We start from the raw sequence: 14,650 nt of genomic DNA, 5'->3' as shown, positions 1-14,650 counted from the left end.
ACCAACTTCTGTACCAGTTGCAGCTATAGAAAAGTCTCCCTTACCTTGACCCTTTCTCACTGGCTTGTAGTTGCTGCTGCCTCCCTGTCATTCATTCCACTCCTTGCTTAACTTTTATATTGGCCATTTTTCACTTTAATCCTTTCTCTCTCAATACTTTGTCTTGGTCCAGCCAGCATTTTATTTAAATTCCAAAGGGAAGTCTGTTGCAGCCATCTTGAGCATTCTTGAGGTGCCACAAGACAACTTAATATTGGCTCGTTCACAAAAGCTTCTGTCACAATATTTGTCGAAAGCTTGTGCTTCAGAAAAGTCTGTTACGTAAAATCCAGATAGTTCATGATTACCCTAGCATGACATTCCATGATGTTCGTATCTCGCCTTCGTCTCTTTAAGGTGCCAAAGACTTTTTTTATTGAATAAGGATTTAGACAGTGCTTCTCCTTCCTGTGCTATGCTCCTTGTCCTTTTAGTGTCCTATGTTGTGTTAGATTATAGAAGCCTTTGGGTAGGATGTGGCACAGACTCTTCATCTGCCACAAAAATTACATCCAGGCTTACACAGGTAGGGTTTTCAGCTTTCGAGACAGAGATGAGATTGACCAATGAAATATAAGAGATTTGCTGACAAGCAGCTGGTCTGCTCAGTACTGGTATTGAGACCAGTTCTTCCAGGTAACTGGTTAGCACTGTGTGCACTGGAAATGGTGGTATTTGACCTCTTTAAACACTGTAGCTGAGTTGGGAGATGGATAATTCTGAGGTATCTTTTTTAGCTACAAAAGTCTGGTTCCAAGGATTTGACAATCTTTGTGAAACCTGAAAAAAATTGATCAAAAAGCTTTTAAGATTAGACAAGAACTTTTCTCCTTCCCAACTCTCACTGGGAATAGACATTTTAGAAGAGGTTTTCTTCTTATTTGTACTTAATCTTAAAAGCACGTTGCACCCTTTGTCTTTCTTCTCAAAGCCTTTTAATTCCAACTCTGATAACATCAAATACATTATTTTTAAAAAAACCACTGGCTTTGTAACAAAGTCAAAATGAAAGAATCATTTGAAGGAGTCTTAGATCAGTAAAATATAGAACATCTGCCATTCTAGCACATTATACATTTCTATAAACTCTTGAAATGTCCATACTAAAAATGAGCAAAACACAACATTAATAATAGGCTGAAAAACTGTAGCTTTCAGACATAAAAGTATGAAAAACAAATGGCTTTGAAATCAAAATTACACGTGTTTAAATTCACTCAGCCAGGAAAATTATTTGATGCATCTTGATCTTTATCATTTTTCTGCAGAGCTGTGTGATGGAGTAACAGTATACCAAAGCAATAGGATGAAGCAATATTTGCTTCTGATAGGGGGAGTTAGAGATCCAGCCCTTGTGATCTGAGGAGGAGCAGCAGTGGTGTAGGAGGTTAAGAGCTCGTGTATCTAATCTGGAGGATCCGGGTTTGATTCCCCACTCTACTGCTGTGGAGGCTTATCTGGGGAATTCAGATTAGCCTGCACACTCCCACACACGCCAGCTGGGTGACCTTGGGCTAGTCACAGTTCTTCTGAGCTCTCTCAGCCCCACCTACCTCACAGGGTGTTTGTTGTGAGGGGGGAAGGGCCAGGAGATTGTAAGCCCCTTTGAGTCTCCTACAGGAGAGAAAGGGGGGATATAAATCCAAACTCTTCTTCTTCTTCTTCTTCTTCTTCTTCTTCTTCTTCTTCTTCTTCTTCTTCATCATTGTCTCCTGAGAGCACAGCTGGATCTGTTACTTCCCACTTGAATGGGGCTTCCAACCCCTTGGGCCAATCCACCCTCAGAGATGAATGGATCCAATTGATTTCCAAAATACATTGGGAGATTTTGAAACTCTGACCAGTGACTTGGACACCCTGGCTTCCTGATGGATTATGTAGGGCAATAGTGTTGCTCCCCAGAGCCATTTTGCTTCCTCAAGTAAGGCCCCTTTTGCAAAAGATTTAAAAGGAAAGGAAGAGGGTTGAGAAATGTCTTGAGATATGTTGGTGGGAAACTAGCCAAATCAGGCTTGGTGGGTGGCAGAGAAGAACACACTTCTCTCTTACTGTTGCATCAGCTGAACCTTGCTCAGCTGTTTAGGGTAGCATATGATCTGGCAAAAGTTGACCTGAGCCATGTATTAGCTTTTAGCTGCGCTGTTTTAGTGATTTTTTTTGCTGATAAAATCTCATGTATGTTTTTACTTAGATGCACAGTTGAAGTTGAATATAGTACCTGAGATATCTGTGATATATGGATAGATTCAGATCTTGCAAATGCCATTTACATGCAGTACATACCCCTAGGTTGTTGGCTCTGCAGTGGAGTTTTCCCGTGTTTTTTCATTTACACTCAAGGAAATGCCCCTATGTTGCACTGATTTGAGCTGAGCTGCCGTTTTTCTGAATTCCCCACCACCACTGCTCCGTATTTCCTTGTTCTTTCTGCAGCCTCCAATTGGGGAGGTTGCCTGCCATTTGTGTGTGTGTGTGTGTGTGGGTTCAATTGTCTATTGCTTCTGTGATAGACCTGCAGTGTTTAATTTAAAAAGATGGAAGCCTCACTTTTCCTGAAATGGTGGCTGGAACAGCTGCTGTATGGGCAGGGAAAGGCAGGGAAAAATGAGGAAACCCAGGAAAAGCTGAGCGCACTCTGATCTCCTTCGCTTTCCCTGTGAAGAGAGACAAAAAAATTGCACTTTAACAGAATTCAGAAACCACACAGATGCCAATAACGCACAAGGTCTTTGGTGTGTAGTGGAGGTTAGTGCTCACTAGAGCAATAATTCTTGTACAGACGTATTTTCTGGAGCCCCGCTTTCACTTGCCACTCTTGGTTGTAGCACAATTTAAACCTTGCTTTGCCGCCAGAGCGGAACAGATTTGCCAATGAGTGCAGCTTTACCTCAGACCTCTTTTCTCCACCCAAGGCCAGCCTTCCTACTCCCTTGCACCACTTTGCATGCCTCCCCACCCATTTATGCTGTCAACACCTTCCTGCTTCCCTAAGTGCACTGTTCAAGAGACTGAGAAATCGATTTCTCATATGTATAGTGGGGGGGGGGGGAACCCTCCCTCATCTCTGTCTAATGTCTATGTTCAGTCTCTCCTTCGCCAGCACAACCTCAGTTGCCAGGTAGCCTGGAGCCTCCCCCCACCCCCATACTGCTGGCTTTTTCCTGCTTCTCTAAAGTGCACATATTGAGGAATGGAGAGATAGATCTTTTGAGACAAAGTGACATCAGAGAGGGCTTTTGCGAGGAACAGTACAAGCAGGCACCTTTTTTGGCTCCACCCCACCTTCCCCACTCTGCTTCCGTCCTGTCTGATGGCTGGGAGGGCTTTTAAAACTTTATTTTGGGCAAAACTGTTTTAAAACAAGTCTTCTGTTCTCTAGCAAAGGTGGCAGAGATACATAGCCTGTGTGTGTGTGTGTGTGTGTGTGTGTGTGTGTGTGTGTGTGTGTGTGTGTGGGGAGGGGAGGGGAGGGGAGGGGAGGGGATGGAAGGAGGGAGAGAATATAAGCACTGTTCCTTTAAGGCTGTTGATGGACAGAGTTAAGAAAACCGGGAGAAGCAGAAGCCCTGCAGAGTTCAACAGACAAGCTTCTGCAGGCTATGGACTGCCTCCTCACATGTAAACAAAGAAATGCGAAGAGAGCCCGCTACAAGCCCACAGGTTCGAGGTAAGTGTTCCATGCGCTATGGGCCAGAGAGTCTGATCTTAGAGCATGGTGCCTTCTGCATAACCAAAATTCCAACCCGAAGGGAATGTACGCTGCATGCAAAGGAGGCCACAAGTGTGTAAATAGCCTTGGTGTTGTAAAAGTCCCAACATCCTTTGCATCCTTACCCTTCTCGCTTCATAAAAACTTGTTGAGGGAAAAAGTGATAGGGAATCCTTTCCAAAATTCAACTCCAAGTCCTCCCTAAATCTTTGACATAGACAGTGCCTTGAGTCTGTGGCCAAATGAGTAAAACATAACAAATGGAAGTTTAATCCAGACATAGCCGTGGTGTGGGGAGGTGTGCGTACCCTGAAAAGGCTAGATTTAAGGTGCAAGTTCTTAACTTTAAAGTTCCCATGACTTGCATCCCCCATATCTGAAGGTCTGCCTCTTCCCGTTGTGGTCCTGTTCTTTCTGTACCAGAAGCTGTGTCTTTTCTATCATAGCACCTACCTAGTCTGTTAGAGGGAGACAAGAAGGAATTGTCTTTGCAGAGATTCAGGAAGAGGTGCACATTTTGGGCTTCTAGCACCTTCACTGAAGTTTGAGGAGTAGTGATATTTTAGGGTATATTAATTTCAAATGTGTTATTTTTGTTGCTATTTGACTCCTATTTTTGATGTTTTGTGCCATGTTGTAATCTGTCATAAGCCCATTCTGGGGCAAAGTTGAATATAAATATTTTAAATAAAATAATTATTCACAATCCTTTTTCAATCAATTTATTAGTAATTTCTTATTCATATGGTTGCTAGCTGGCTGGGGCAGGGGAAGCTCTGTCCCATAGTACAAGACAAAAGTGATAAAAGTTGACAAATATTAAAACCTGTTGAAGATCAAGGGTACAGTTGACCATATTTGAATATTGTGCCATTTTTATTGTTTTCAGAAGTCACAAATAAGGCACTCAAAACCAAACAAACTGATTTCTACATTTCCCAGTGAGGATATGGATATGGAAAGACAAAGCATTCTCATTGGTGAGGTACGGAAGACAGGCTTTTTTGTCCACCCAAAAGGGCAATGCTGGGGATTATGGGATCTGCATGGATGAAAGCTGGGTGCGGCAGGGGCTGTAGTAAGGAGGGTAACTGGGTAAGACTGAGCAAAAAAAGTGGGCCGTATTCAGCCCAAGATCTTTGTGACTTCAGTAGAACACCCAGACTTTTTAAACTAGTATTCAGATAAGAACCTGACCAGATCTTTATTCTAAAACTGCCTCATCTTCAGAGTAGTCCTGCTTTTGTTAGGGTGACCACATGGCTCCTGTATCTTTAATAACTGCATAGTAAACCATCATCGTGGCTGGTGCAACTTGTTGGTGATCACTTGAGATAGTGAAGCTACCCCCAACCACAATTCACTCTCCTACCATGCGACTATTCAGGGCGACGGCGTTAAGAGGACCCAACATCTTAGCCTGAATCATAGGCCCCTTCCGCACCTGCAAAATAATGCATTTTCAAACCACTTTTGTAACTTTTCCAGTGGATTTTGCTCTTCTACACAGCTTTAAAGAGCACTGAAAGCAGTTTGAAAGTGCATTATTCTGCATGTGCAGAATGAGCCCTAGTTAACTAACCCAGCTTCCTCTGCTGAGGAATGAAGAGTATGCCAACACATTCACAGCCAGTTCCCACTTAATTGTCAAGAAATATGCCTGAGACAGCAGCAGTCACTGTTAAACATAGTTTTGGGCAGACATTTGAAAAATACAAAAACAGAAAGCACCAACTACGTTGTCCACTTGTACTGAAGAATTCTCAGTATTTCATCAGCAGGAAAACCTGAAATCATAACTCCCAAAGATGCTTGCTTGAAATACCTACCACGGTCTGAGGCCAAAGCTTTTATTTTTCTAATCAATTTAGATGTAATTTCTTGAGCTAAGATCATGGTACATCCGTTAAGCAGCTTCTGTTTCATTTGCCTGGTGATACTAGGAGGGGGAAGGGAGGACACAGCAACAAAAAGTTGGTTGGTTACTGAAATGCCTAAGTTTTCATGACAGGAGGCTTCATGTCATATGTTAAGCTGTATTGCTTTGTTGCTGACTCATGGAGAACCATTAGACATCAGAAACCAGGTAAACATGTCCGGCTAGCACCATGACAGTTACGCTCTCCACGGTGCACTGCGGTGTGGTAGGAACAGTATAATGGAAGAGATTATTTTCTCATCTATATAAGCATCAGATGACCAAAAAGTAACTAAGGACTGCAAGGAAGGAGGAAAAGTGGAGGAGCGAGGGGAAGTATTTCAAATTGCAGGTCAGCGAATGACATTCATTCATGAATTGCTTTTCACATTCATGTTCATTGTTTGAGCAAAGAGGCATTTTTAGTTCATTTTAAAAATTCTTTTGGAAATAAACGCATATCCCCCTACATGCTGTATATGTTCATCCCTGTTGTGTCAGGACAGCTGCCTTGATGATTAATCTTGAGAACTGTTGTATGTTGCATGTGGAAGACTGGGGGCAATACAGGGCTGTTGTAGTAGTAGAGCACGGAATTCACTGTTTGAAAGCATTTCTACCTGACCTTGAATCCCGTCCTCTTTTCCAAGAAGGGATCGTGCAGGGCCTCTTCAATATAAAGTTACTTAGGTTCTTGATTTTTAAACAATGTTAAATGCTGACATTAGAAGACCAACATTAATTGGATTTATTAGTGGATATAATGTTTAGGATCTCTCAAGCACATTCACATAAATATTTGCATTTTTAAAAAATGGTAATGCAGACACCCTTGAGCACTGTACTGCCCGCTACTGGGTTTCCTAGTGCCTATTTGCTTCTTTTCCAAAGTATCACTTTGTCACAGCAAACAAGTAATCCTGGCTTTCTGGTATTTCACTGTACCAGAAGATGCGTAAAAGAACCCAGGAGAAATTACTTTGTCTCTGCAAGGAGCATCCATTCAGATCCAGCTGTCTCCATCACAGAAGGACACTTGGCTGGGAATCTCCAAACCTTTAATTGATTAGCTCCAGTTTTGCATGACAGCCATTTTGTGACTGGCCCTGGGCCTCACAGCAGCCATTCTGTGGTGGTGCCGACTCCTTATTCTCAAAACTTCCAAAGTACACATATGCTCAATGGTACTGAGGATCCCTGAAGTATGGCACCAAGGGAGTTGATAACGCTTCATCCCATCGTGTTCCTGTGCCTCAGTAGGGACCTACTTAGGTGGAATGGTGGTATAAAAATGGTTTAAATAAATAAGCCTGCAGTTATTAGCAGGTGACTCCATGCAGTGAAAAGCTACACCAGCTGATTGTTGAATATCCAATAGAAATAAAAGCCACAAGAGAAGCCAGGCTGTGATTTTGTAGCCAGTTGTGAACCCTACACAAAACAGAATCACTCTTGCTATGGTAAAATTACTAGAAAGCTATGTCAAGAGAAACGTTCTTTTTATAGTTAGCAACTGGAATTGTATACAAGGAATTGTTAATATTGTGGCTTAGCAGTCAAGTCTGGCATCTGGTTTATTGTTGAAAACCATTGGCCAGGCTACAGATTCAGACTAAAAATTGTCTCTCTAGCAGTGTTGATTGGCTATTGAAATTGACTTCTCAACTAAAAGTGTCAAACATATTTTCAAGATTGACCTTGATTGTGTGTGTGTGTGTTTTAATAATATGCCAAAGGGGGGAAAATCTCACATTCAGGTAGGTATACATCACTCTTTGACTGCCAAGATGTTCATTTCTCTTTTGTAAATCAAAATGAATGAAGATCAAGGCAATGTTAATGTGTAGTTGCCTTAACTTGTCCTGAGGCAGAAAAAGGGGTCATTTCTTATTACGTACAAAGCCCAATGTTATGACTTGTGTTTATCTTTACCTTTGAGGCTCATTAATAATTTCCTATTAATTCATGTCTCAGTACCCTGCTCTCCTCCCCACCCCCTTTTTTTGTAAAAAATGTCCTCAGTGGTAATAATGAAATATAAATGTTCTCTCTCACCCAGAAATACATATATAACTACTGGGAAGGTAGATGTTTGTGTTTCTTGAGCTCAAGATGGTTTGCAGAAAGAAACACTTCAAGATTATAAGTGATAAGGACATGACACAGAGTTCCATTGCAGCCAGGAAACCCACGGACAAACCACCATAATCAAAATATCCCTGTATGTAAAGAGTTTTATTACCAGTTTGTTTCTGGATGCAATTAAAAGTGCTGGTCTAGACTGTGAACCTTTTACATGGTCTAGGTTCAGGATATCTGAAGGACTGCTTATGCCTACACGAGCCTTCCTATTCATGAAGGTCATCAGACTTTGCTTTTGATTTGAGTAGTAACCAGAGCATGATAGCTTCTGATGGGAGTGGTGACTAGGGTAGGATCGCCATAGTAACTTGCCATAAATATGGAACTCTTTCCATTTTGAGGTTTCCCAGGTGCCTTCTCTTTCTGTGTTTTGATGTCTGAAGACTTTATGGTTTTGTGCTATTTTTGATTTATGACTGCCTTCTACATTGTCCCACCACTCAAACTGTTTTTAATTGCTGAAATTACTTCTGCATTTGTAGCTATTATGGTTTTTGTCCTGGTGTTGATTTATGCATGTTGTTTATTTTAAATGTTTCTACCATGGTTTTTAATTGCACTGAAAGCCAGTTTGTGCACTAGGAAAAGTGGAAGAAAGTATTTTCAACATTAATATACATTCACTTAGAAATGAGTCACTTTTACTCAATATGACTTATTTTTGAGTCAACACATTCAGGATCATGTTTATCATGAAGGCAGGCTTGACTAAAATATCTGCTAGGAGGCATCATACATGTCTAGCTGGAGACAAAATTCCATATGTTCACGCACAATGTTTTGAGTTTAAAATCCAATAATTAGATCTCAACTTTTCATTTATTTATGTCATTTATACTCCACCATTCTCACTTGCCCATTTTCAGACTGGTACCTGAAGAATGGGGTTAAGCTATAATTTCTCATGGTTCTAGGATTCCATTGCTTGTATCAAATATGCTGCTGTTCCAGTTAGCTTCGATTTTAACAGGATAAGTTTCTGTAGAATGGCCACAGTCCAATATAGTTATCTATGTTTGAGTACACTTAGCTGGAAGTGTTTAAATGTGTGCATAATTCCAGAGACTATGGTCCAGCCATGCGGGGAAATCAATATGACTGCATAATGTAGATCTTATTCCCCCCCCTTTTTTTGGGAGGGGGGGGAAATCTCTTAAACTGCATTTCTAGAGAACCTGCCACAAGGAACTCAAGAACAGCACAGGAATAAAAACAAATGTACTAACAAGATCAGCACCTCCACTGCAACCTATCAATCATGAGAGGCTCAAGTTCTGGTGTATAACATTATGCACAACACACACATTGGGTGAGAAGGACAGTCTTTTATTTATGTTTTATTCTTATTAGATTTATATTTCACCCTTTCCTGACTATAGTGAGACTTAGGATGGCTTACAACCAAATACAATCAGGTAAAAAATACATATTATACAATATATAAGCTATAATTAAAAACCTTTATTAATTTTAAAATTCCAACCGGCACCCTTAGGATTAAATACAATGATAGGGAAGGCAGAACCAATAAATACCAAAAGCAACTGAGGAAATGGAAATAAGGGTAGGGAAAACAGCTAAGATGTATCTGTCACTGTCTAAACCATAGGCCTGGCGGAAAATCTCAGTCTTGCAGGCCCTGTGGAATGGAGCCAGGTCCTGTAGGCCCGGACCTCACTTGATAGAAAGTTCTACCAGGCTGGGGCCAAAGCTGAAAAAGTTGTGGCTCTGATTGATGACACCACATGCTTTTGGGCCAGGGACCACCAGTAGGTTATTACCAGCTGAGCATAACATTCTTTAGGGGGTATATTGGAAGAGGTGGTCCCACAGATGGCCCCAGACCATTTAGGGTCTTTAAGGTTAATACCAAAACCTTGAACCTGATCCAGTACTCAACTTGGAACCAGTGCAGCAGGCAGAGCACCGGTTGTATGGCCAATCTCCATGGGGTCCCTGTAAGGGCCCTTGCCATCTCATTCAGCACCAGCTAAAGTTTCTGGAGCAGCCTTAAGGGTAGTACCGCGGCATAGAATGAGTTACAGTAGTCCAACCTAGCGGTAAGTGTTGCATGGATCATTGTGGCTAGACCAGGGCAAGATAGGTAGGGCAACTGCTGCCCAACAGTACAAAAGTGGAAAATTGCCACTTTCGCTATGTTTGTGACCTGAGCCTCCATTGAAAGGGAGGCATCTAGAATCACACCAAGGCTCTTGACGATTGTTGTTGTTGTTAATTTCGCCCTGTCCAGAGTCAGAAACTGGTGTCACAATCCCAGATCTCCCTGGCTCAGGCACTAGACTTCTATCTTCAATGAGTTCCATTTCAGTTTACTCTGCCATTTCACCACATCTGGCCATTGTTTTTGGGACAGTGCCTGTCCATCTGTCCATCAACAGGTACAGTTGGGTGTAATTTGCATACTGATGACAGCCCAGGCCAAAGCTCCAGACTAGTTGGGCAAGGGGCCACATATAGGTGCTAAATAGCATTGGTGAGTGAATCACTCTCTGAGGGTATCATGGTGCGACCCCAATCTTGGAGGAATGAGACCAGTCACTGCAAGACTGTCCCACATAATCCAGAATCACCAAGGTGGAGGGTCAGAAGATCATAAACAACTGTGTCAGCACAAAAATTGTCTACAGAGATAGTCTGTAAGGGCGATCAATGCAGTCTACATCCCATGGCCAGGCCAGAAGCTGAAATGAAACAGGTCCCGAGCCAATGTATTCTCCAGAATAGCCTGGAGCTGTCTCGCCACTGCTTCCTCTATCTTCCTTAGGAATGGAAGGTTTGACATTGGGCAGTAGTTGGACAGATGAGAAAGATCCAAAGATGGTTTATTGAAGAACAATCTCACCACTGCCTGTTTCAGTCTTCCTGGAAAGACTCCTGAACTCAAGGAAAGATTGATAATGTCCGCTTGCTTTAACCAACCATGATGGGACAGGTCTAATAGGGAAGTAGTTGGCTTCACAGCAGCCAGATTTCTGTCAACATTTGAAGTGGTCCACCCCAGGACCTGAAGACAGCCAAGGGGGCTCCAGTTCTCTCACTGTATCAACATTGGTGGGGAGGTCTTGATGGAGCAACACATGAACAATGGGCAGGGGCAACCTGGATAAGAGATATCACTTGGATCTGACTGCTTGGTTATTAGAAGAGTAATGCTAAAGGGCTTGAATCCCTTACCTGGGAAGTGTAAATTTAGCCTGTCAGCAAGAATTATTTTAGGTGGGAAAGGGGCAAGTACTGGCAACAGAACCCAGACTTTTCTGTTCCAGAAAGTAATAGTTTAGTTTAACTACAGTGAGCAGACAGAAGGAAGACAGATGAGACAGTTGTATCCTCAAAGTTTCCCCCACCCCAATGGTGTGCATTTGTTCTCCCAGAGCAATGTTTAGAAGCCACAACTCTCAGCCTTGTAGATTAGTACTGAGGGGGATCTATGTGAAGTTATATCTCAGTGGAACAGCATGAACTTACTGTACAGGAGGTCTCAGGTTCAATCCCTTGCTGTGAACTCCAAAAGGGAGAAACGGGAAGGACCAAATATTACCCCCCCACACACACACACCTGAAAGCAAATAACAGGTGTGGGGGGTTAACAAGATGTGTTCAGTTGTGCACACCATTCCCATCCAACTGTGCTCCCCTTGTCTTTATTTGGTTGATGGCCAGTGCCTGCTAGGTATTTCCTCAACAGACTTTGTTATCAATCTCCTTTGCTCCCTCTCACTGCAAAAAACACAGGTCATCTTCTCAATGCTTGCCCAGCCAACTCCAAAGCTTGCAGAGATGCCCTGACCTAAATTAATCTCTAACTGCGTCCCATTTGGTCACAGTGCTTCTTAAACAAAGATCTTTACACTGTTAAGCTGCCTTTAGTTTCACAAAATAAAAAGTTGGCTAATAAATTTTAAAAATAACAATAAGGTCTGTCCTGCGAGAAAATCCTTTCAAAGTTTGGCAAATAATAATCTGATTTTCTACCAGCATGGTTGCCCAAAGATGATGAAGTTGCTGGGGGGGAGGGGGGGAGGCCTTAAGACACCAAAGGCCCCTGTCAGTTTCAGCTAAAAATATCTCTAAGATTGACAAGTGGATACTTTTGATGCTCTTGTTCCAGACTTTCCTTTAATAGGTGTTATAAATTGGATTGCACAAAAAGTATTTGATGAGCAAAAATCCAACATGAGACGGTCCTCAGTCTGCATGACTGTTAACAATAGGACATTCTGGAGGTCATTAATTTATAGGGTCACCATAAGTCAGAAGTGACTTGATGGCACACACACACAGGTGTGTTAGTCTGTAATGTGAAAATTAAACAGGAGTCCAGTGGATCTTAAAGACTATCAAAGTTTATTCTGGCATATGCTTTCCAGAAACAGAGTTCATTTCTTCAGAAGTGCACACGGCGCCAGTTCACTCCTATGACTAATTCATGCTCCAAGCAATTGCACGTGCATGTGCGAACTAGCCTAAAGACTAGCCCTCTTCATGAGTGACTTCTATGCTGCTGACAGGAATATCCTGTCATCCAGCAGAACTTCAATATATATGCCAATTACATCTCTTTGTAGCACTTAGTGTTTCCTTTCTAGATACTGCATTGTAAATAGGGTTGCCAGTTCTGGGTGGGGAAATACCTGGAGATTTTTGGGGTGGAGCCTGGGGAAGGCAGGGTTTGGGGTGGGGTGGGACTTCCCCTGGCTACAATGCCATACAGCGTCCTCTCCAAAGCAGGCATTTTCTCCAGGGGAACTGAACTCTGTTGGTTGACAATCCACTGTAACAGCAGGAGATCTCTAGGCCCCACCTGGAGGTTGGCAACCATAATTGCAAGGCTTACTGGCAACCATGTCTTCTGAGCTGCAAAGAAGTGATATGTAGTGGGGGCTGACAGTACAATCCTATATAGACTTATTTCAGTATAGCCCATTGAAACTGATGGGTTTACAGTGGAGTAACTCTCATAGGATTGCATTGTCAGTTATAAATCAAGTTATTCCTTCCTTGAGCCTAACTCAACCAACCCATTTTCTCTCATCCTCAACTTCCCCCTCACTCCAGTTTGAGAGCTGGTCTGCTGTAGTGGTTGGACTAGAATCATCGAGATTAAGGGCCAAATCCCCACAGTGTCATAGAAACTGGGTCACTGGGTTACCTTGGGCCAGTCACTCTGTCGCCGCCTGACATACCTCACAGGGGGAGAGCTGCTGAAAGGATGAAATTGAGGAGAGGAAAACAGTGTATGTCACTCTGAGCTCCCTGGAAGAAGGGTGGGATAAAAATGTGCTAAATAAAACACAAAGATATTGTGTTGTGGGTGTCACAAGATTACATACTTCTGTCATTCACCAGACTATGTATAACAGAAGTGTTCAGGGTGGCATCTTTATGATGGTAGTAATGGTAATGGTATACTGGTAATATACGGTACTATAATAGAATGGTTTCAGAAGGCACTTATGATAAGGAATGGGACTGGATCACTGGGAATTGTTTTCTAGGGATGTAATACCATTTTTCTGCATTGTTTGACCCTAGATAATACTCTATGTCTTGTTTCACACAAGCAATCTTAGATCTAGTACACTGTCCATTAACTGCATCAATTTACTGTGTAATACTTCTTGAGTGTCAGTAATAAAGTATACTATAATATAAATATAGTAAGTACATGAATAAATATGCAAACAGTGGCTTTGAACGTTCAAAGCCTGAGCATTATTATGTACTCATTCTCCAGGTAGTGATAGGTACAAATTCAGGGAGTTGGAGCGCCAACTTTCATTCTCACGCTCCAGAATTAAGCCCTGTCATGGGAAACGCCACGCCTAAGACCCGCACAAATTATACTCCGCTTCGACCGCTGCCGACTGATCACAAGGCGCGACCTTTATTCCGCGTTCTCTCCCCGCCTCAAAGCAGGACTGGGAGGAAACAGCTCCCGCCTTCCCACTTCTCGACCAATAGAAAATGCTGTGGACGGGGCCACGCCGCCGCCGGAGAAATGATGGCGACGGCGATGAGGATGACGAGAGCAGGACTGCATTGTCTCTCGGCGGCGGGTTCGAGCCTGAGGAGGTGGAGATTGTGAGTGACGCTTCTGCAAAAAGCCGAGCGCGCGCCACACTGCCTGCACGCGCCCAGCTTCCTCTCCTACTGCAGCTGGGAGGGGGAATTTGCTGAATTTCCCGCACCCTCTTCCAGCCATCAGGCACTGCATTTGGGGACTGTCACACTCCCCATATCACGCACGCACAGGAGGTCTCGCCCATGTATTCTGTACTGATTCACCCGGAATAGCATGCAAGTACTAAGGAGAATCCCGAGGTGCATGCAGCAAGACAACTCGGCGTTGTAAGCAACCTCGTTGTGAGACGTTCAGGTGGCTAAAGGAGTTTGTAACCAGATCCTATTAGGGGCACACAAATGGAGGTCATTGGCAGCAAACTCTTAACAAGAATCTTGTTAGTCTTAGCAGATTTTAAAATTCTAGAATAAACTTTTATGAACTTTTATGAACTTTTATGAACTATGCTACTTTAACAGCATCAATATGTTGTTGGATGTGATGCTATCATTGCAGTGTATCAGTCATTGATAACTGGATTGGCTTGTTTGCAAAGGAAAATCCTCTTGTGTGGATGCAACCTTTGTGAGATGTGTGTAATGGGTCTTCACTAGGCAGACGTGAAGAACTGCTGCATGCAACTGGTGATGCAGGCTATAGTCCCTAGATGTTTATGCTGGACTTAAAAATGTTGATCTGTAAATTCCCACAAGGCTCCTGTTCATTTTTATAGCAGCAGGCTAACAAGACTACTTCT

The 14,650-nt window shown here is 42.7% G+C and overlaps 1 protein-coding gene across 4 annotated transcripts in view; it reads left to right on the top strand.

The window, feature by feature from the left end:
* Positions 1-13,812: 13,812 nt before the first annotated feature.
* CLYBL (citramalyl-CoA lyase) overlaps positions 13,813-14,650 on the top strand; it is a 211,574-nt gene continuing 210,736 nt past the window's right edge. For all 4 annotated transcript variants that reach the window (XM_048492346.1, XM_048492341.1, XM_048492345.1 and 1 more), the window contains exon 1: positions 13,813-13,913. In XM_048492346.1, coding sequence (XP_048348303.1) covers positions 13,831-13,913 — 83 coding nt within the window. In that variant the 5' untranslated portion in view covers positions 13,813-13,830. The remainder of the gene's footprint in view (positions 13,914-14,650) is intronic.

The sequence above is a fragment of the Sphaerodactylus townsendi genome, linkage group LG04, assembly GCF_021028975.2.
Source record: "Sphaerodactylus townsendi isolate TG3544 linkage group LG04, MPM_Stown_v2.3, whole genome shotgun sequence".
NCBI classification, from domain to species: Eukaryota; Metazoa; Chordata; class Lepidosauria; order Squamata; family Sphaerodactylidae; genus Sphaerodactylus; species Sphaerodactylus townsendi.
Note: the sequence above shows the minus strand (reverse complement) of the source record. Positions and strands in the feature narration are given on the sequence as shown.